This window comes from Cynoglossus semilaevis, chromosome 6, assembly GCF_000523025.1.
Source record: "Cynoglossus semilaevis isolate Cse_v1.0 chromosome 6, Cse_v1.0, whole genome shotgun sequence".
NCBI classification, from domain to species: domain Eukaryota; kingdom Metazoa; phylum Chordata; class Actinopteri; order Pleuronectiformes; family Cynoglossidae; genus Cynoglossus; species Cynoglossus semilaevis.
The window spans coordinates 11,020,143-11,042,378 of record NC_024312.1 but is presented as its reverse complement, the minus strand read 5'-3'; the positions used below and the strand labels follow the sequence as shown (position 1 = coordinate 11,042,378).

Sequence of the window (22,236 nt, the reverse complement as noted above, 5' to 3'; positions counted from 1 at the left end):
TCTTGAAATGAGAACAATAGCTATGAAAAACAATCTCTTACAATAAGACTCACATTCTGCTAATTTATAATTCCAGTTTTTTCTTTTCACAGCTTCGGTGCATACACAGATTGTAGTCACCCAATTTGCAGATGTTTGTGCAAATCATCTCCAGCTCCTTCCTCTTGGTGTCACAGAAACCTGAGGAATCCCTTTAATTAGAGGGGAGAAAGTAACATTTCTTACCATATCTGCAGATTAATATCTTGGCAGAGTGTTATTACTTCGGCAGTTCGCCAAAATATCTCCGTACCTGGCAGCCAAAAGAGAAATGCCCTCTGTAAAAGAGGTAGTTCCCAACTTTGTCATCTGCCTAAGTGCGACATTTATCTCCACAGTGACAAATGCTAAAGAATTTTAACTCAAACTAATCAGTAAAATTGTCCATGAGAAAAGAGAGTTGAACATCAGACGCTGAAAGAGTCAAGAGTTTGTTCAAAAATCGAAAATCTGCACAAAATAAACACAGCCGTGTAACATGCACTGGAAAATGACCCTGTTGTTGGCAATGTGGCCCAAACTCTGGCTCCAGCAAAGGAGCACAAGTTAGCTGTAACCATATTCAGTTTGATTTTCTTATACATATTCATTTTTTGTGATAAACAATTACTGGACTTCAAAATATGCTTGGCGTTTATTTATATTTATTCGTTACTGTCCGTTCCGTGCCACAAGGTGGCATATATCATGAAGCCAAACCCTGTTTTAAAAGTCTACCTCTGTGTCCACCACTCATGAAGGAATAAGCTAAGAGTGATCTTTTTTTCTCCATTTTGTATGAGGATATAGTACAACTCAAAAAGGAAAGCTGTTTGTTTGTTTTTTTAGACGTTTTTAATTTGTTTTGCAGAAACCCGGGAGGATCGAACTAAAAGACTGTTCAGACACTACACTGTGGGATCCTACGACAACTTCACCTCATACAGGTACAGCTCAAGCTGTTCTGCAAACACACACACACATAGTTTTGCTATATTCAGAAAGATTAAATGTAAAGTTAGATATGTGTTTGAGTGCCCTCTAAAGACAAAACACTGCTAGTGCACCAGAATATACCACTGTATTCATGTGTTAGTCTTTACACACTCAACACACACAAGTTATGTAAAACTAAAATGTTTAGGGTTTTTTTTATACACCATATGCCTCTGGTTTGTTGTTCACAGTGATTATATCATAGAAGAGAAGAATGCTCTTTTACAGAAGAAAGAAAATGAGGGCTTCGGCTTTGTCCTGCGGGGAGCAAAAGGTGAGTTGCATGTGCTCAAACAGGTGTATGTACATATCGATTTAACACACATATCCCTGTTGTCAGTAAGGTCAGTCCAGGTGTAGGCAAACTTTCTGACTCGCGGGCCACAATTGTTCCTAAAATTGACCAGGTGGGCCGGGTCAGGAGCAGATGGATGGAGCGTTCGTGCAAACTCAGATAAATGACATGTAAAGGTCATGTATAAAGGCTAAAATGCTAAAATGCTTTTATCATTTTCCATGCCAACTATTGGGAACACGGGGGGATTGCAGAGAATATTAGTATAATGGTAATATAAATAAATTATATAATTTGGAAAAGTTTGATGGTGGATTAAAGCTGAATGGGCCACAGCCATAGTCCATACTTTGTATGTCACAGATGTTCTCCATAATAAATATCTTAATTCAAATCTTTGCCTAAATAATGACAAGACTATAATGGCCATACATACTGTCTCCATGCTGGGTTTGTTTTTTTGTTTTTGTTCATCAAGTCTTGGCTCAGTCAAGTAATATAAATATTATTTTTTTGGCCAGTTTCAGGCTGATATGGAAGATCCCATTGATTGACAGGTTTTAACGGTTTATGCAAAGCTTATACTCAGCAACACAGCATCAACTATCAAAGAAAATTAGACAGTGATAAACGGCTCTCCCATTCTCATTCGTCAGGACATTATTACGTCTGAGCCATTTTCAGTTTCTTTAGCAGAATCCCTACAATCCTCCTCGGCTGCAGTTTTATCTGAAGGATCAGTAAAGAGATCAATTGACTCGTCTTCTCTCCATTTATTTTCCTCTGTTTTGTCAGCTAGTCTCTATTTCACAGTCAACTTCTGTTGCTCTCTCTTACTAATACGATGGCAGCCAACATTTGGACATACAAAAGCAAACCCCTCTTTTATCAACGGTTTCGATATTAACTGTGCTAAAACATAGCACAGCCTGCTGTAAATATGCTGCAAGTCCAGGACTAGGGTGAATGTTTCCTGTACCAGTACCAGATAGAGTGTGTAATAAAACACAGGAGTAGGAGTACCAGGAGCACGAGAGTACCAGATAGAGTGTGTAATAAAACAGGGTAGTACATTTCTTGTTGCAAGTCCAGATACATGATGAAAATAATTCAATGCAACATACAAATAAATATATATGGGTGTTTAAAGTGGAGTCCAAACCAACTCATGGGGTCACCTGTTCCTGATAAGGGAGTGAACAGCATCTTATGAAACGTACATTTATTGGTGGCCTTATGGATCACTGACTTTTACAATGGCTCAAGTCCTCGTATCTTAATCTGCCGTATAGTTAATCTGGTTAATGCACAACTTTCGAGCGTTGACCTGAGAAGATGTAACTAGTTTTAGCGAGTGCAGCTTAACAAAATGAGCAGCTTTGGTCAACACGCAGCGTGTTACTCAGATAGCTGTGAGTTTTGTGTGTGTGTGTGTGTGTGTGTGTGTTAGCATGGGCTGAGCTGTCAGCTAGTTCCATCTGTTCTCCACAGATGGTGTTGATCTTCAGTAGACAGACTCCACTGTACTGTATTCTCTTATGTCATTGTTGTTCTGTCTGTCCTTGTTTTTATTCCTGTATCCTTTTTTAACCTCCTTCATATCATTCTGCCCTAATGTTTCCCCAAAATACAGTATGTCCTGTTATTGCATACGTTTGACCTCAATTTCACCTCTACTTAAAAGATGGCTTCCAGAAAAAACAGTTTTTCATTTTGTTGAACATTCCTATTGTCAGTTAGGAACACCCGACAGTGTCAACCAATATTATCGACCTGATATCAGCATAATTATGTAACATCTGTCCAATATTATCGACCCGATATCAGCATAATTATGTAACATCTGTAAGAATCTTTATCGTTTTTTCCTCGGATATTGAAAACCTGCCTGGGTTTCGCCAAAAATGCTGGAATTGCTCATGGGGTCCTGAGAGGTTTAGCACAGTTTTGGAAAAAACAGCTGTATATATCAGTATCAGTTAATATTGGAATTGGAAATTAATTGTACAATATCATCATATTGGATATCAGCACTCACCTTATAAGCACTCTACTGGTGCTCTCTACCACGGCGATTATCTCCAAGGCCGGCTGGAGCTAGAAATAGGGAAGAAATGCCAGAGCTGCAGAGATAGAGCTAAGAAGATAGCTAAGAGAGCCTGAAGGAGGGGGATTCAAACCCCTCAGTCTTATCCATCACTATGAGCAATATGACGTGTCTGGGGTTTAAACTGGACAAACTGTGTGCAGAAATCCTGACCCCGAGAACAGTTTGATGTGTGGGCTGCCGTGACAGTCAGCAGCAAAAGAGGGAAGGAGGAGATCCAACCCAACAATAGATTGAGCACTCCTGGGTTCTTGAATAGAGCAGTGCTCCTGACACCTGGTAGCCCCCGTGGACTCCCTAAGGTGCCCGCGGGGTATGTTCCAAAAAATAAACTAGTCAACCAGAGGGTCAAACATTGTACAGTTACACTTGTAATGATATCCAAATGAGTACAATGACGATGGTAAGAAGTGTGTCTACTATTGTCTGTCCTAGCAGTTAGTATTATTACATTGTTGTGGAAGTCTGTATCGAACACGTAGCTCCTCATATTACTAAGAACCCTTCAAGTAGCTCTCAGTGTCTAAGAAGTTGGTGAGCTCTGACTTAGAGACAGCAACGCTTCTTTTAACAAAAATGTATCCAACTTCATTGTAGTAGAGAGTCATAGAAGAAATGTTCCTGTGTTATATAGTTTCCCTGTGAAATATGGATTACATGCATCATGTGGTGTCTCTCGTTCCTGCTTTGCCGTTTTTGCATAAATAAAGAACCAGAAGCTGAGCCGAGCTTAGTGTCTGTGTCCAAGATAAGCCACCAATTAACTGCAGCTCAACACACAAGAACACATTCTATAAATAAAATAGCAGGGACAGCAAGAACTATTTTCCCTAGAATCATTTTTTTTTTGTTTGACTACAAAACCTTGAACAAAATCCTTTTTGCACATGACATATTTGAATGTTTACAGTTTTATAAATGTCAATAACAGCTCTTACCAAAACAAAATGAACTGATTACAGATACAGTCACAGTCCTTTTGTTGTATTTGAATTTTCTATAAAAAATATTTGAATTTTCAATCATTAACAGCTTCTTTCTTGCAACATCCTGGGGACTGGTAATTTTCAATCATTTCTTTCTTGCAACATCCTGGGGACTGGTTGAGACAAACTTCGAGGACATGTCCAGCCTATGTACAATTTTTTATTAAACCAGTTAAAAATTCTTTAAATTGGTAGAGAATACACAGTATATTTGTGTTTAAAGCTGTGTATTTTCTAATGATTGTGATTGTTTGTGCTGCTGTGCTCAAAACAGCTGAGACGCCGATTGAAGAGTTTGCACCGACTCCAGCGTTCCCTGCTCTGCAGTACCTGGAGTCCGTGGATGTGGAGGGAGTGGCCTGGAGGGCTGGTCTCAGGACAGGAGACTTCCTCATTGAGGTAACCAAAACAAAATGCTCCAGATAATTGTTTTAAGTGTTGGACTTCAGAAAAAGCAGATTTTTTTTTTGTAGTTTTTAGTGTAGATTATAGTTACAGTATGTGCTAAATTTGAATTGAAATTCTTTCAATGAAAAAAAATCATGTTCTCTTTTTACCACGTATGAACAGATTTTAATATTGGGTGGAAATGTATTAATGGAATTCTTTCCCTTGCCTGAGCCCTCACTTCTACATCTCAGGAGTAATGCCTCTGTAGTTACTACAACGCTGCACATCGCCCTGTTCTTGAAAATCAGGACCAGTACATCCCCTCCCTTTCTTTCCCATCATTCTCCAGGATTGTGTTAAACATCCTGGTTAAAAAGTTCAATGCACTCCCTCCTAAACATCTCTGTACCTCCACAGGTTTTTTCACTTCCTCCTTATCAACTTCCTGTTCTTTCTGTTTCACCACCCGTCCTTTTTTCTCTCTCTTTTCCCTGATAGCGTAACCATTTTGTATATTTTAATGCTGCTGTTACTAGTAGTTTTTGTCAACAGTGATTTATAAAAATAAAATGAAATGATCTCAAAATCACTTAACTGCGCCTTCAATCTGCCTTTTGTAAAAAAAATGTGCTTACACATTTGTAGGCATGACTCACTCTGTGCGTTTTTGTCTTAGGTGAATGGGGTGAACGTCGTGAAGGTCGGCCACAAGCAGGTAGTGTCCTTGATCCGACAAGGAGGTAATAGGCTTCTGATGAAGGTGGTGTCAGTCACACGCAAACCAGAGTCGGAGGAAATCATTCACAAGAAAGGTGAGGACCACAAGGATAACTGTTTACCTACATTAAAATAAATGCCTTTTCTGACCCTAATGTGATTTATATGTTTATATTTATTATTTTATTTATTACTTATCAGATGTTCTTATGCTGCTAATGCATTCGATGGAATTTCTCTTGTACTTTTTTTGACTGGCCCAATGTTTTAAAACTAAAACTAAAAACAATCATAATTTTAAAAAACTTCCCCAAAATGTCATGCAAAAAATGTTATTTTCTACATACAAAAATTGAAAAGGTCAATAATTTCTATGAAATTACATTATTGAAATACTGAAATAATGTATTTTTAAAAGATGTCTTGTGTTATTTGGATTTTATAATAGTGCTTTTCCATGTTTCAGAGGTTTCAATCAAATCTTATATTCTTGCTGTAAATTTGTGTTTCCATGTCAACCACATCCACCCACAATGGTACTCAGCTCCCACGCGTCTTAGGCACTTTGACCTCAGGATGGTGTGTTTGCGCGTGTGACTGCACACATGCATCATTTAAAGTTACTATGGGAAAGTTCCTATGTCCTGTCTTTGGTCTGTTGTTGATGTTCTTTCTGCTCTAAAAGCCTATTTCAAGAAATCCAGCGTCCTAATACCAATGCCAACGAGAATGTAGCTAAGAAAACAACCCTGAAAATTCTCAAGTCGAACTTACTGCCAGGTAATGATGTTGAAATAAAATGAATGTTGCTATGCCAGCTTGGTGCCAACTCAAATCTGATTGGTCAAAGAAGCAATCTCATTGCCATTAATTTAAGGCTGCCACGCCCACTTTGATACTATTTAGGCCAGCAGTGAAGGCTTTGTTGGCCTTGACGGTAGTAGGAGCTTAATTTCCTTCTTTGGCTAAGACTTAGAAAAGTATGTCATTAGGTTGGTTGCTGCTGTTCATAGCCCTTAAAAACTACTAGCTAACTGCTGCTTAGCTTCTACTCCCTGGATTCTCAAATTGAGAAGCTACAGCCATGCACACATACATTACAGTCTGTGGGTAAATGGCAGTGGGGAACACCGGGGGCTTGATTCCTGTTAGTCAAAAGCAATATTTCAAGGTTGCAGCTGGCAAACGCTAGGAGTATGAGTTGACCCAGAAGTGAACCTATCGTATGTCTCTGAGGAGGCACACACGGCAGTGCGATGATTTGATAATTATAGCACAAATAATTGGTTGCACACATTTCAGTCTGGAACCTGTTTTGCCAAAAACCTTTGTCTTGTAGCCTCCAGTAAAATGTGACTAATTCAACTAATGTTTGTGTTTAAGTAAAGGGAGAGATGTAATTCATTTTTGTTTAAAAAACAGAGAATGAGGTCAAAATGTAGCATGAACAACTGAGGACAGAGAGTAGAATACTGTTAAAGACTCAGCCCTGAAAGAGTTTTTTTTTTACTAATGTTGCAAAGCTCCACCTGAATTCCTTTTCTTAAAGTGTCCATTGTGTAAAAGACCCAATTTTTTAGTGGGACACTTTCGGCGATACTGCACTTTTGCACAAGCGCACACGCGCATGCTCACACATACACATTCTCTGCACCATGTGAATCCTCACTACTGCCACCGTTGCCATGGTGACTACGCTGCATGTTTGAATTAGGCATTACATTACAGCAAATGTTCTCTCCCTCTCTGCCTGGCTCCCTCTCTCTTTTCTCCGTCCTCCTCCATCTCCTCCGTTTTTCTGCTGCTGTACCAGAATGTGCTAAATGGAGATGAGAAGATGTTTTACACGGACTACACCGGGGATGGCGTATCTACGCCAGATCAGCAGGATAGTGGGGCAATAGGCAGGCACTGGAGCTTCAGTGGGATTTAGAAATCAGTCGCCCTACAATGGTGCATTGAGTGTTAGCTGGTTATCCTGGAGACGGGGAGGCTCTGGTGGTCGCGGTGTGGTTCATTGCTGAGAAACTTGATTTTGTTAAAGAATTCAGAGATTGCTGGTGCTGCTGCATGTGTTGTATGCTACGGTAGCTTTTCAAGTGCATGACATGACATTTGTATGGCAGAGTTATACTTACATGTCTGCATTTTAATCTGGGGAATCTTACTTTGGGACTAGGATATTATTCAAACATTGTATTTGTGTTTGGAGCAGTGCTTTGAGTAGATTGGCCCACAGGGTGCTGGTGAATCTGGATATATGGTCATCCATTAACTTAAGGTGTCGTATTGTTTTTTAATTGAATCTGCCGTAGCTTTGAGAGTTTCTCTCTTTTTTGCAAGTCAACCTGTGGAAGGATATCCAACATCTACTGATGTTCATCTACTCACTTCTAGAGAGGCGGTGCATTAGTATAATTCAAATGGACAACTTTTCCCCTCACTGCTTTTATCCAGTCTAGCTACGACTGCAGGAGACAGTTTCAATTCCACGTGTTATGAGAACATTCAGAAAGCCAGGTTTGTTTCAGCTAGTACCAGCTTTACCTTTACTGCACCCCAGCTCAACAGATTTAGAACCACCTAAAGGCTAAAATCCTTAAAGTTTTAAAGAACAACTGATATTTAAACACAGTTAATGGACAGATATCAAAAAATGAAGAAGTTAAGCTCCAATCACAGACTGAACAAAGTCTTGGCCAAGTGTGACGCATCCAGTACAACTGAATTTAGTCAAATCAAATCAGCGACGACGGGATGGGCCGGCCGTCTGGGAGATGCCAAGAGGGCACTGAGCCGCAAAGCCAAAGAAATTTCATCCGCCTCATCCTCATCCTCAACACCATGTCTCTTCTTCGCAGCTCCACCGCCACCCAAACGATCGCCTAGCACCACTCTGACGCTTCGCTCAAAATCTATGACCACTGAGCTTGAGGAACTGGGTGAGTGCCAGAATACGATCAGGAAATTTGCAACTTCTCTTCCTCTTGTCTTGTCATGTTTCTACTTTCCTGCTGTTATAACTTGCCATATTTCCTGACTTTTCGAAAAGTCACTTCTCTTGGTTTGTTCTTGTCCTTTGCCCTGCTCTGCTGATGCTATCTTTGTCCTACCAAGCTTCTGTTCAGAGGAGAAGAGGAGGTGAGTCTGAGTGAAAACAAGACACCTGTCTAATCACGTCGTAATTTGATTGAAACCCAAGAGCAAAGCCCTTGAAAAGAGTGTCTTTGTTGTCTTTAATTTCTAATTACAGTACACTTCAGTAATCAGTGGAAATAGAACAACTTGTCCTGGTATTTTCTCTTATGTTTTTCTTTCTCAACAGAGAGACTTGATGAGATCTTGGCGTCCCAGGAGTCTGTGATGCACTCTCAGCCTTCAGAGGCCGATTACAGAGCAGCCACTGTCAAACAACGACCTACCAGCAGGAGAATAACACCAGCAGAGATCAGTGTGAGTGCACCTACATACAGTACATCAACGGACAGAGTAATCTACTACAGAGCCAAACAAAGGCTGCTACAGTGGTTCCCAAACTTTCTCTGCTGCCCCCCCTTATGGTTCATAAGAAAACGTTCACGTCCCCCACTCTTTTACTTCACACATTTTAAATGTAACTGTTTTTCCGCACCTTAAACATGTCCATTTTGTGCAAGCACTGCCAACTTTGGTCAGTTGTCAGGAGTCAGACTTTGCTGTGTGGGGGACAGCAACGAACACACAAACGCTCCATCTAACTGCTCCTGACCCTGTTCAATTTTAGGACAATTGTGGCCCACACCTGGTCTAGGATCTGACACACTTACATTATGTCATGTGTTATTTTTGGTGCTTAGTTGTGGTCTTCTTGAAACATGCTCTTTTTCTCATGGTAAATGTGCTTTTGTATGACAGTCACTGTTTGAAAGACAAGGGATGACTCTACATGGACGTCTTCACACAGCTGTTGAGAGAGGTCACATTCTACTTCCCAAGGGAATGTCCAGGACAAAGTCTTTTGGTAAAAAAAAACTATGCATGACTTGAATATTCAAAGCGTTGCATGCAAATATTACACTCTGCTGGTAGACTTGCACATTAGAATTTTTCTATTTATTTTGGTTTGTAAATCGTAAACTGCCTGCACCAAATACTATTCACACCTGCCAGTCACAACTCCCAAAAACGTAAAGTAAACTGCTACATACGAATGAAGAAAAGGATCCAAAACAGTTCATGTAATTAGACTTGAGTCGCAATTGTTTTATTTAATTCTGTCTGCACTTTTACTATAAGATGGAATTGTATTTTGTATGAAAGTGTAGAAAACACATCATTCGGTGAAGCCCAGACATTGCGTTATCGGGTTTTCATTATTGGAGGAAAAACGGAAAACGATTCTTACAGATATTACATAATTCTGCTAACATCGGGCCGATAATATCAGTCGAGAGACCAAGGACCGTGACAGATATTTATGTTTGTTACGGTTTTGGTGGATCTTAAAAAAGAGGCATCCATCTACTACTGGAGTCGGCATGTCTCATTCAGAGGGGAACTCACACACACACACACACACACGGGATGAAAGAGCCACATGTGGCTCCGGTGCCGCGGGTTGCCGACCCCTGGTGTAGACTGTACTGAGCACCAGATCCTGTCTTGTGAATAGGAAATAACGTAGGACCTTTGTTTCCTGGATTTATTCTCATGGAGTTAGAGGAGAGAACCTTTGTCACAAAGAAAATATTTTTTTATTACTATTACTTATATGCATTATGTCATTATTTAAGATTATTTATCATTGAAAACATAAAAGCATAGTTTTGTCTCATTCCCTGCAAATTATAAAAATGCAAATTTAATGTACCTTTAAGAAGGTGGGGTTTGTATAGTAGTAAGTTTTTTGTGGCAGTAAAAAGTCTTATATTTTCTTAAATGCACTTGAAGATTTGTTTAAGGATAGCTTTAGGAATTTCCTCAAGGGTATTTCAGTGAGCTCACAGATAGTCTTTCCTCATAAACTGAAAAACGTATTTCTGCCTCTTCAGGTGCCACTGAGGAGGATCGGCTGTCTGCCCTCGCAGCAGAGCACAGATTTTCTCGCAGCTCCTCCATGACAGACAGTCTCAGAGAGCACTTGCAGCCACATCCCATCCCTCCTCCTCCCCAAACAGCACCTCCTCCTCCTCCATACTACCTTGACACTGGCCCTCCCCCAGCCTTTTGCCCTCCGCCTCCCCCGTCAAGGACCCAAAGCCAAGGTCATGAACCTGGAATTCGCTCCAGTTTCAAGCCCTCATCCTTGGACCTACCTTATGAGACCGCTCAGCGGCAGGCCACGCATATTGAGAGGCAAAAGAAAGCCCGCTCAATGATCATCCTCCAGGACTCTTGCCATCTACCTGTTGAACCTACAGAGATTCCTCGGCCCTCTGCTGCTACACCTCCTGAACGCATCAAAAGGAAGGGTCGAATTATCGACAACCCCTATGCTAATGTGGGTCAATTCAGTATCGGGCTGTATGCACCCACCAAGCCCCAGAGAAAAAAAAGCCCACTTGTGAAACAACTACAAGTAAGATTTATTATTTGACTTCAACTTTAAGGGCAAAGGGAGGAGAAGTGGGAAGAGAATGACCTTGTCTTTTTTTTTTGTCTTGAAACAGGTGGAAGATGCACAAGAAAAAGCCTGTTTGGCCTTAGCTGCTGGTCACTCTCGCGAGAGCTCACCCTCAGGACGACATCCTCATTCCCCTCTTGGGCACACACACACAAGCCGTGCGGACTACCACCAGCAACAGCTGATGGCAGAACAAGAGCATATGCATGCCCAGGGTGAGATCATGTTTCAGGGTAAGGTTCCCTTGGCTGCTGCAATTGCTGGAGCAGTGAAGGATCGTGAGCGTCGATTAGAAGAACGGAGGAAATCCACAGTCTTCCTTTCTGTTGGGACCATGGAGGGGGTATCTACCACCAGCTCAGACGCCCCTTCTTTAACTCAGTCTCACTCTATTGACGAACGTTTGCTTTCCAGAGAGCTAGGAAAGCTCCCTCCCCCTGCTTTAAGCATAAGTCCTTCGCCAAGTGGGACAACCTTTATTCATCCACTTACAGGAAAACCACTGGACCCAAACTCACCACTGGCTCTTGCGCTGGCCGCAAGGGAGAGGGCGTTGACCTCCCAGAGCCAGTCTCCAACTAGTAGCCCAGAACCGAGGACTAAACAGGAACGAGCAGGCCACGGCATAATATTTATGGAAAGCCAGACCAAAGAGTCTCCGCGTGAAGGGGCATCCGCATCTCCCCCTTTTTCACCCAAAAGCACCAAGGCAGCAGGGTATGGAATTGGATCCTCCCCAGCACCGATTTTAATTTCCCAAAAACCCAAACCACAGTGGGCTACGTCGGCCTCACCTGTTTCATTCCAGAAGGAGATGGAGGCCAGATTAGAAGAGAGGAAAGAAGATAAGAGACAAGAGGATAAAAAAAGCATGCTGATCAGTATAATGGATACATCACAACAGAAAACTGCTGGGCTAATTATGGTTCATGCCACCAGCAATGGCCAGGTGGCGGAGGTAAGTACAGAACAAGAAAAGATCCCTGATCCAGCATCTGTAGAGCCTAGCAAATCCCCAAGTCCACGGGCTACTTCCCCTAATGTCACGGTATGTCATCCCTTGACGCTGCCTCAAGCCCAACATCCAGCCAGCACTTTGCAAAAAAAAAGTCTGGCTCAGGGAAGTTCCGAGGAGGATGTGGATCCTTACACCGTGTCCCTTCCCCCAGCAATGCTGTCGTCCAGTGATGAGGAAACAAGAGAGGAGCTACGTAAAATCGGAGTTGTTCCACCACCAAGTGAGTTTGCAAATGGGCTACAGGCACAGGCACCGAAGACGCCAGTGTCCCTATCTAAACCTGCCAGCTCTCCCACGCCCTCTGCAACACCAACATCCCAAACTTCTTCAACCCCAACAACCTCAACTTTGACTCCAGCACAGCCTCCCCAGCCCTTGCCCAGCGCAACAGCTGTCTCAGGGAAGCCCTCTGACCCTCTAGAGCCACTACCGGTGGTTGAGCCTGGTTCTGCAGCAGATTCAGGCGTGGAAGAGGCTGACACACGCAGCTCAAGTGAGAAGGAGCGAGACCACCATCTTGAGACCACCAGCACTGTCTCTACAGTTTCTAGCATGTCTACGTTGTCCTCAGACAGTGGCGAGCCTGCAGATACACACACAACGCACACCTCCTTTGCCGACGGGCAGACTTTTGTGCTTGACAAGCCACCAGTGCCTCCCAAGCCCAGACTCAAGTCCCAGATAGGAGGCAGCAAAGGTCCTGTCACTTTCAGGGATCCTCTGCTGAAGCAGAGCTCTGACAGTGAGCTGCTGTCACAACAACAGGCTGCTGCCCTTGCCGCTGCTGCAGCTGGAGGACCAGGGCTCCCCTCAGGTGGTTCGGCCTCAGTGACTGGACTAGCTCCCACTAAGCCACGTTACCTTTTCCAACGGAGGTCAAAGCTTTGGGGAGACCCCGTGGAGCCCCGTGGACCAGGAGTGGGGCTGGGTATTGGGAGTTTGGGGAATCTCGGTGGGCTTGGATTGGGGCTGGGTTCAGAAGAAGGAACAAAACCATCTGTTATGGGGGAGTTGAGCTCACGATTGCAGCAGCTAAATAAAGACACTAGGTCATTGGGAGAAGAACCTTTTGGGGCATCTCTTGACCCAGGGAGGAAGTCACCTGTGACAGGTGCCAGGTAAGAGAAAATGGATATATTAAGTGCATTCCTTTGGAACATTTTTATTTTATTGTTCCCAATTCCATATTGTGCAATCATATTATTGTATACATCGTTCTTTTTTTTAATCATTTTAAATCAAACACAACTTATAACAGTGATTATCATTGGATTATGATTATCACAATGTACAGGCCCCATCTTAAAATGATTTAAGTTTGTGATTTAAATTATTAAAATGTATTAGTTGTTAGTGCCAGTAAGCAATTTATGCGTTAGAACCAAGCAATACCACAAGTGTGTTTATATTAACTGAGGGAATAATAAAGGTTGGGAGTGGTCTCTCAGGAACTCTGAGTCCTACAAATCACGTGGATCAAAAGTCTTGCTAAAAAAACAGAAAAAAACCCCAGAACAGTTTCTTTTCTACTGTTTCTACTGTTTTTGGTTGTTAAAGAACATAGATAAATGGGAAGATGCTAACTACCCTCTGGGCTTATTGTGAGAGTTTATGAGTTTCTCAAACGTCTCAATTAAAATAAACATTTTCCAACCAGGGTGGGAAAATTAGAAAGTTTTACTCATGATTTCGTGAGAGTTCATTTAAATCAGGGGTGTCAAACTCAAATTCATCACGAGGAAAATCTTGCAGTAGTTGCAAACTCGTAACGTAATGCTCGTATTTCGGGAAGCTCGTATCTAAGGGGTCCACTGTGTTAAACACATGAGCAATTCAATTTGAGATAAAACACACATCAGCAGTATTTGTTTCCTGTTATGTATCTTTATTTGTAGCCTTTCGAGTTCTTTTTTTTCTTTTTAATGTAAATTGTTTTTTCACAGGCCATGTGCTAAAACTTAGCGCATACACAGCTAATACATGTAGGGGCTTTATACTGGTGGGCCAACTCTAGTACACATTTGATATGATCTTGCGGGCCAAATATAATTACACTGCAGGCCAGATTTGGCCCCCGGGCCTGAGTTTGACACGTGTGATTTAAATCTTGTTTTTAACTCTCATCATGGGCACTGGCACTGTTCTGATTTTTGTTGCATGCTGTACTTGTGTTTACTAATAATGGGGTCAGGGGCCAGTGTGATTGCCGGTGTAGGAAATGACATTGTAATTAAGATTTATTGCAACTCCTGCAAGGAAAACACAAAACTAATATAAAAAAACACATGTGATTTATGTCTGTTATTTGTGGGTTTCTTTTTTTTTTTTGACCCCTAATCTGAAAATACAATAAAGTTGTTTATATTTTTGCAGATGTGAGGATACTGAAGAAAATAAACCTCAAGGTTATTGCACATTGGGTAAATTAAAACTCTAAAATACTTTTTCCCTAACAAATTTTCCAACTAATCCCACTGAGAGAGAACAGCCCTCTTGTACATTTTTGTTCCATTACCTTCTTGTGTTACCTTGTTTGCACTAGGGGATGTTATTAAGTATATTTTTCACAGAACACAATTGATTTCATTAAGGTACAGTGACACTCTATAAGTTATGGCTCTGTTCATTCTCTTCAGTGCATGTGTGTGTGTAGCATACACTAGTGGAGGGTGCAAACGAGGTAACAGGTTTTGGAGGGAGCCAGTTCCCAACTGCCTCTCCTCATGACCAACACACTGTCCTTGCTGAATCCTAACCCTTGCCTTGCTAGTGGCTGTCTTGACCAGTTGTCCTTGGGTTTTTTTTCAAAGTCCTTGTTCAAATATTGCATTTTACATCCTAACACCACCAGGTCTTTGAAGCCATCACTGACAGAAACCTCGTTGGTTTCCTTTTGTCATGCCATAGTAATGTCAGTGATAAACTCAAAGATTAAGGATGTATTTACAGACGTATTTGAACAGGGCTAAAGTATAATGGTGTGTCATGTTAAGCCTGTCAACACATGGTGTAGAGGATTTGATATACTGCCTTTTGTAGCACAAAGGACTGCTGCTCCACTCAGTGTCTTGCCTTAGATTAGCATGTACCGGGCTAGTTGTTAGTCATTGAGTAACGTTGTTTGCATACACAGATGTTTCTATTTCAGTTTGGGCACCATTCAGTAATATGTCTGGATATGGCACAATATTATTGCCAATTCCAAGTTCAAATATACCGTATTTTCCAGACTATAAGTCACATTTTTTTCATCCTTTGTCTGAGTTTGCGTCTTATTTACTGTATGTTTTTTTCTGGTAATTTTTGCTGGTGCGACTTACGTATACTCCGGAGCGACTTATAGTCCAGAAAATACGGTATTCAGGTTCTTAATAGAATGATTTACAGTACATGTACAAAAGTAAGGGTTACACTCAGAACTGTGTACTCAAGCCAAACTGCCCATGGATTTGTGTCTCTACATCAGTGATGTCCACACTTTTTTGGCTTTGGAGCTACTATACAATTTCCAGGGTAAAGTGATCTACCTACATTTAAACTGTTAGATATATATTTCCTAATATAAACGAAACTTACTTTATATATATATATATATATATATATAATATATTTGAGTACTGAATATATGTATGCAGTTGTGTGGCACAATATGATTTAATCCGTACATTATATGGTCACTGCTACACACTATAAAATTATATTTATATTTCACTGTTTTTATTTCAGTTGCTCATGATGTACCAGCACTACCTTTACGATCAACTGGTAGATCGCAATCTACTTATTGGGTACTCCTGTTCTACATAGTTGTGATCTAAAAGTGTGAGAGAGGCAATGCTAACCTCGGGAGTAGTAGTTTAGGACAATGCACTCTTACTTGCGGAGGCACTTCTTTACGATACAGTGAGCAATCTGCACACTCCTAGTAGTACGTTATTAGCTTTTCACAGGAAATCTTGCAACACAACCAAACACTTTTTGTTTGAACAAGACTTTGCCTACATGACCACAAATTCAATATGTGCTGACGGTGACAAATTTCAACAATCAGATGTTCTTTTGTAAATAAGCTTGTCAATATCCTGAGAAAGTTCATTTAACTCACCACCACTCCCGCTGAGCTGTGATTAACTTGATCATGCACACCATTATGTTTCTGTCGTTTCTTTCTCTGTGAAATATTGAACTCTTGTCCCGTTACCCTCGATGTTGTTCCAACCACTTCCACCGCCTTCTTCTCTTGCATGCTCCATGCATGTTTTCATTCATCACAATTGCTACTCCGCTCTCTCCCTCCAGTGTCTACCATGATCAGCCACTGGGCATCTGGGTTTATCTGGTCTTCTTTGGTTGTTTATTTGGTTTCATTTTGTTTTCTTTTTCAGCAGTTGTAATGATGGGAAAAATCATACATTTATTAGAATAAAGTTGTTACATTACAAGAAAAAGAAAGTATGAAACAAAAGTCAAAACTTACAAGAAAAAGGTTGTAAATATACAAGAGTCACAAGTCGTAAATCTATGAGAATAAAGTTGTAAATGTAGATGATTTTTTTTTTGAGGAGATAAGAGAGAACTACACAGTGTTCAACATGGCTGTGTCAGAATGGTAAACGTGTACAATTCTGAAGTTATCATTTAGTATTGGGTTCACAAACAAGGAGATACTTCATCGTCATCTCATCTGTATCACATCATAATGAGCTTTGGGACTTTTAGGACTTTTGACAAAGATTTATCTTTGTAAAAGAGAACCACAACCACCAACCTGAAGTGTGTGATTCACCGAGACCAACAGCACTCGATGAGTGGTTTTAGCGAGGATACCCTTAGACTTTATTCTCAACTTTATTATCCTAGATTTATGACTTTATTCTTGAAAATTAATTATTGTTTTCATAACATCACAACTTTTCACAAGTGTATGTATTTTTTCTTATGTTACGACTTTATTCTCTATAATTTAATTGCGTTTTCTCTTAACGTTATTTTTTTCTCATAAACTTCCAACATTTTTCTCATAAAGTTACAACGTTATTCTCTTTATTTTTTAATCTCAACGTGGCCCTAATATTCTGCGGATTATACTAGTTCACTTAAAGGTAGTTAAATAAATTCTTTCAACAAATGACATTTGACCTTCGATCTTAACTTTACCTCATTAAGCGATGTCAAGTGGCCCTGACTTTATATTCAGTGCAGTAACAGCACAGTTAACTAAACTATAGAGATAGCTTCAAAATGTCATATTGGGAAAATCAGGCGTAGTGATGAATGAACACTTAGAAGAGGGAGAACAAAAGAGCAGTCTGTTATTTAGTCATTACTGTCAGATCTGTGCTGGATTTGACTGATGTAATCACACTGACAGAGATAAAATGATACACTAATGGAACCCTGCCCTTATGACTCACAAGGGAGAGCAATATTTTTAATGAACTGAAGGCTTACACTGCTTACAAATAGAGATGACATCAAGTCACGTTTCACGTCCAATTCAACTTAGTCTCAAGTTTCAACCTTTGAGTCTCAAATAAGTTTCAGGAAGTTTTTTTGCAAGTGAAGTCACATGTTTATATCCTGTCAAGTCCAGGTGACATTAATGCCATCCTACCCACAGAGCTTGGCTTGGAAAATAAAGGCAAGATATAAGTTACTTATACTGTCATATTGCTAGATTTTCTATTATCCAGTGTGTTCCTCTTTATATACCGTAGGTGTCTGCTTGTGGTCTATTGTCTGACATGTCAACAGTGTGCTCATGTCTCATGTCATGTAGCTGATCAGACCTTTCAAAACTGAAGCCTTCTCTGCCATCTTTGTCGACCTTCAGCCGCACACACGAGTACAAATTAGTGAAGTATTAGTTAATTCAATGGCTAAAATGTTTGAGAAAGATTGCTCACATTTCATTATTTACACAATGACTCAAATGTCCTCGGCAACAAAGATGGCGGAAAATGGGCAACAAAAGGCCATGTCTCACTGAGCGATGCTAACGTGCTCTCCCATTTTCCATCTCTCTCTCACTCTCTCGCTCTCTCTCTCTTTCTCTCTCTATGCTCACCTTGCATGTGCACCGCCCTGCTGCTCTGATCTGATTGGTTCTAGAACTGACTATGCGTCCAGGAAGGCAGGACAACTGTGTAAGTGTGGATGGAGCTCATCTCATATCTGTTGAGTCCACTGTAGTTGAAATTGGTTTCAACCTTTGCGCCGCCTCGTGTGTAGTCCAAATACACGCACGAGACATTAGCTCACATGCATATACAAAACCAACTCTGTTAAACCAGCTATTTACAGAGTAACATTTTAACATAGTTAATTTGTTGGAGGTTACAAGCAGTAGTAATCCAGAATTAGGTGATAGTGTACACTATAGGAACTAGACGGAGCGATTTGTCTGTGAAGATTCTCATTCATCCAGGTCATGTTGTCCAAAGAGTTTAGTTCCTCAGTTGGGGAATGAAACGTCTTTTAAGCTCCAAGAACATGTCCGGTTGCTTACAATTAACCTTTTTGGATAACTAGACGGAGAAATTCACTAGGAAAGTCTGATATTAACTTTTTACCACCTTTTTGTCCGTGAGCTGGTGACAAGCAGTGTTTGCATCCCGCCACGGTTCCCCTTGGGATGCTTTGAAAACATATGATGTGCACAGGTGTACCAATCAGTGTGTTCACTACACGTGTGTGATTGAAGCAAACGTTGCGTGACGAGGAGTTCAGGTGAAATAAACATACTTTTTGTGGCTGTAAACCGGCTCATCCAATAGGAATCAGGCTACCAGAGTCATTGTCATGATGTTGACAAGCCGGCTCATCCAGAGTCATTGTCATGATGTTGACAAGCTCAACATCATCGCAGCCGCATCACAGAACCTCTGAATGACAGTGATTATTAGGTTGTTTTTTTTACACTTGATGTGATGATGGGTTTAAGAAAATTTGGAAACAAACGGCCACAAGTTTTCTACAGTAGAATCAACACTCTTCACAGATCTTCAGTTTTCAGGGGCAACAAAAGTTACTACTCCTAAAATGATTACACTGAATGGACAACACTTTGTTGGACACTGATTTGAGTGTTACACACATGTGTAACGTGTCCTTGAGTATCGTACAACAGCTCCAAGATAAAGACTGCTGCAACGACCAAAACGATTTCCATTTTTTCACAACTGTGGTTGACATGTTTTGATAGTTAGTCAGTGAGATGTGTTTTGTTAAAACCAATGTCACCAAGTCATTTTGTATGGCCCCCAGGATCTTAAAAAGAATTTAAGCTCCTGAGTCCATTAATAAAAGTCAGTTTCTTAACCTGATAAATGAATGTTTTTTACACAGCAATGGTCAATATTTGAACTTATAATAATCAATTACAGAAACATTTATTAATACTTTATGGAGTAGTTACTATTTTTCAATTATTTCAACACCTAATCCATCGTCCTCTTTTTCCTTAAGATCAGTTCAATTACTCTGCTGTACAGATTATCCCTGCATTTTATTTCTAACAGGTCCTTTTCTGTCTCCATCCATGCTGTTGCTGAAGGTCCAGTCTGTCCTTGCAGGTCACTCAGTGCAGTTTGCCAGATTCAAGACTGTGTTTAAAGAAACGATTTTCATTGCCGTTCATTTTAGACTCAGACACCACACTGCTGATTCTGAAGGCCCTAAAGCAGGTTTCTGATAAAAGACTTGAGTATTCACAACTGGGAGCAGCACAACCAAGTGGACAGCTATGAAATGACTAACGCAGACTACTCTGTATATATATATATATATATATATATATTTTTTTTTTTTTTTAATATAAATATTCAATATATTGACAAATAAGTCACTGATTCTGATACCAGTTAGGCCGGCACAAGACAGTTTTAGGATTTTTGCCATGTAGGATAATCTCTGAACCTTAACAAGTTCATGTTCAAGACTTCTCCTTTGAAAAATGCTGTTAGTTTGAACACGCCTCATCTTTTCCTAAAAACCCTCTCACCACTGTCCTATTATTGTTTCATCTTTAGAAGAGCAGATCAATTCATTGTAGTCGCCCTCACCTTGGCTCACATTATGTCTGTCTCTCTCTGTCTCTGCTAGACTTTTCAGCAGCCTAGGTGAGCTCCACACCATCTCTCAAAGGAGTTATGGCACTACTTACACCATCCGCCCTGGAAGTCGCTACCCGGTCACCCGACGCACTACAAGCCCAGGTTCCGGCTCACCTGATCGAGGTGATCCTCTTGGACGATATGCAGGCTTCAGCCTCTCACCCTCAACGACTGCAACGCCACAGACTATACTCAAATCCTCCAGCCTCGGTCTGCCACAGGAGCCCAAAGAGGTCCGATTTGTAATGAGGAGCTCCAGTGCCCGCTCCAGATCCCGCTCTCCGTCCCCGTCACCTTCCCATTCCCCAGGATTGGGCTCACCGCTTTTGGCCCTTCGACCTTTTCACCAAAAACCCCTACATCTTTGGAATAAGTACGACGTCGGGGACTGGCTGGAGAGCATCAACCTGGGAGAGCACAGACCAGGGTTTCAAGAACATGAGATCGAAGGCTCCCACCTCCCGGCTCTGACCAAGGATGACTTTGCGGAGCTGGGAGTGACGCGCGTGGGACATCGCATGAATATTGAACGAGCACTGAAACAGCTGCTGGAGAGCTGACCCCTGCCTGAGAACAGAGCAGCAGTTAGGAAAAAGATGTGGAGAGAACATATAAGACGTAGAGTGGGTAGACAGAAAGAGAGAGGAAGGAGAGGAGGTTCGTCTTTTACCGCAGCTGGTTTTCCAATGACTTTTTCTCCCATATCACATTAACGTCGTGCACCTGGTGCTGCACTGGAGGAGAGGACGATCAGTGAGTCGTCCACTTCTGTTTCTGAGCCAGAGAGATCCCACTTCAAAATGGGCCGCGGCTTTTCCGTTGCTCCAGCTACAACGTCCGATCTACGAAAGACGACCTTCTCCCTTCTCCCGTTCTTCTCTACCTCTGTCCCACCATCTAACAGGCTCGGAAAAGTTCGAGTACAGGAGAAGTGTCGTTCCAAACAGAATGCGTAGTTGCCTTTCACATTATAGAGTTCCACAGTCGGTAACGGTGAGACTGCTGACAGAATCGGAAGAAGTTTTGTCTTCTCTATACTCGGTATAGATTTTTGACACAAAAAAAAATTTAAAAAAGACTTTTAACCGAAGCAATAGAGCTTCAACAAGTAAACCACGGAAGAAAACCCAGACTGTGCTATTATATTCGGAGAATGTTAAACTAACACTCGTGGCTTTTTTTAAATAAATATTTTTGGTTTTATTTTCCAAAGGAAATAGTATATATAATATGGTATATATCTATTTACAGTTAGCTTTTAGAAGAAGAAAAAAAATATATTGCAAAGAGAAATATAATAAACACTCTTTGCCTCTTTTTGGCTTTTAGTATAGAAGGCAGAGGGAGTTTTATTCCAACAATAGTTTACAGATTTTTACCTATATATATATATATATAGCTATATATAATAAATAAATAAATAAATATATATGTATCCTTATAGTCACCCTTTCTTAAATAGTAGCATGACGAGTTGCATCATGGTTTCGAATAGAAAGGTTTGTGGTAAGCTTTTTATTTTCTTAAAGTCTTCCTTCATACATAAGGGCATCCCATAATGTGAGGCTAGGACCCCATCCTTACCCTAATCCCTGCCACTTCAGCTACAGACTTTTGCGGTGTGATCTGCTGACCGACACATTGGTTTAAAAAAAAAAAAAAAAGGAGGCTCTTCATCTTAAGCCTCTAAATCACTCAGGGATGGAGGTTTGGGGCAATGGAAAGATTTTTCTTTCTTTTCAAACATATTTAAATATCGTGTTCGTTGTTTTTTACGTGCTACCAATTTATTTTGAGACTACTGGTGAAAAACAAAATTACATCTCATTGTTTAGTAAAAAGGGCCGTTAAAGCTTTTTTTTATTCTAACAATGTTCTCTAACGCAGCACTGAACCAACAAAAATGTGACAAATTTATACATTTATAAATCTAGACCAGTGATTTTACTGTACAAGCCATGGACCTCAATTGGGCTTTGAAGGCACTGCAAGT

The 22,236-nt window shown here is 40.9% G+C and overlaps 1 protein-coding gene across 5 annotated transcripts in view; it reads left to right on the top strand.

The window, feature by feature from the left end:
• The window catches only part of shank3a (SH3 and multiple ankyrin repeat domains 3a), a 52,550-nt gene extending 30,327 nt beyond the window's left edge, over positions 1–22,223 (top strand). Inside the window, exons 11-23 of one of the 5 annotated variants that reach the window (XM_017033203.2) lie at positions 890–965; positions 1,206–1,288; positions 4,677–4,801; positions 5,469–5,604; positions 8,371–8,451; positions 8,627–8,650; positions 8,835–8,962; positions 9,404–9,509; positions 10,540–11,066; positions 11,158–13,247; positions 14,503–14,549; positions 18,241–18,275; positions 20,233–20,376. In XM_017033203.2, the coding sequence (XP_016888692.1) occupies positions 890–965; positions 1,206–1,288; positions 4,677–4,801; positions 5,469–5,604; positions 8,371–8,451; positions 8,627–8,650; positions 8,835–8,962; positions 9,404–9,509; positions 10,540–11,066; positions 11,158–13,247; positions 14,503–14,549; positions 18,241–18,275; positions 20,233–20,253 (3,479 nt within the window). In that variant the 3' untranslated portion in view covers positions 20,254–20,376. Of the gene's footprint in view, positions 1–889; positions 966–1,205; positions 1,289–4,676; positions 4,802–5,468; positions 5,605–8,370; positions 8,452–8,626; positions 8,651–8,834; positions 8,963–9,403; positions 9,510–10,539; positions 11,067–11,157; positions 13,248–14,502; positions 14,550–18,240; positions 18,276–20,232 lie in introns of all 5 variants that reach the window. The other 4 variants (XM_017033205.2, XM_017033204.2, XM_008311912.3 and 1 more) reach the window with 4 other exon arrangements.
• The last annotated feature ends 13 nt before the right edge of the window (positions 22,224–22,236 follow it).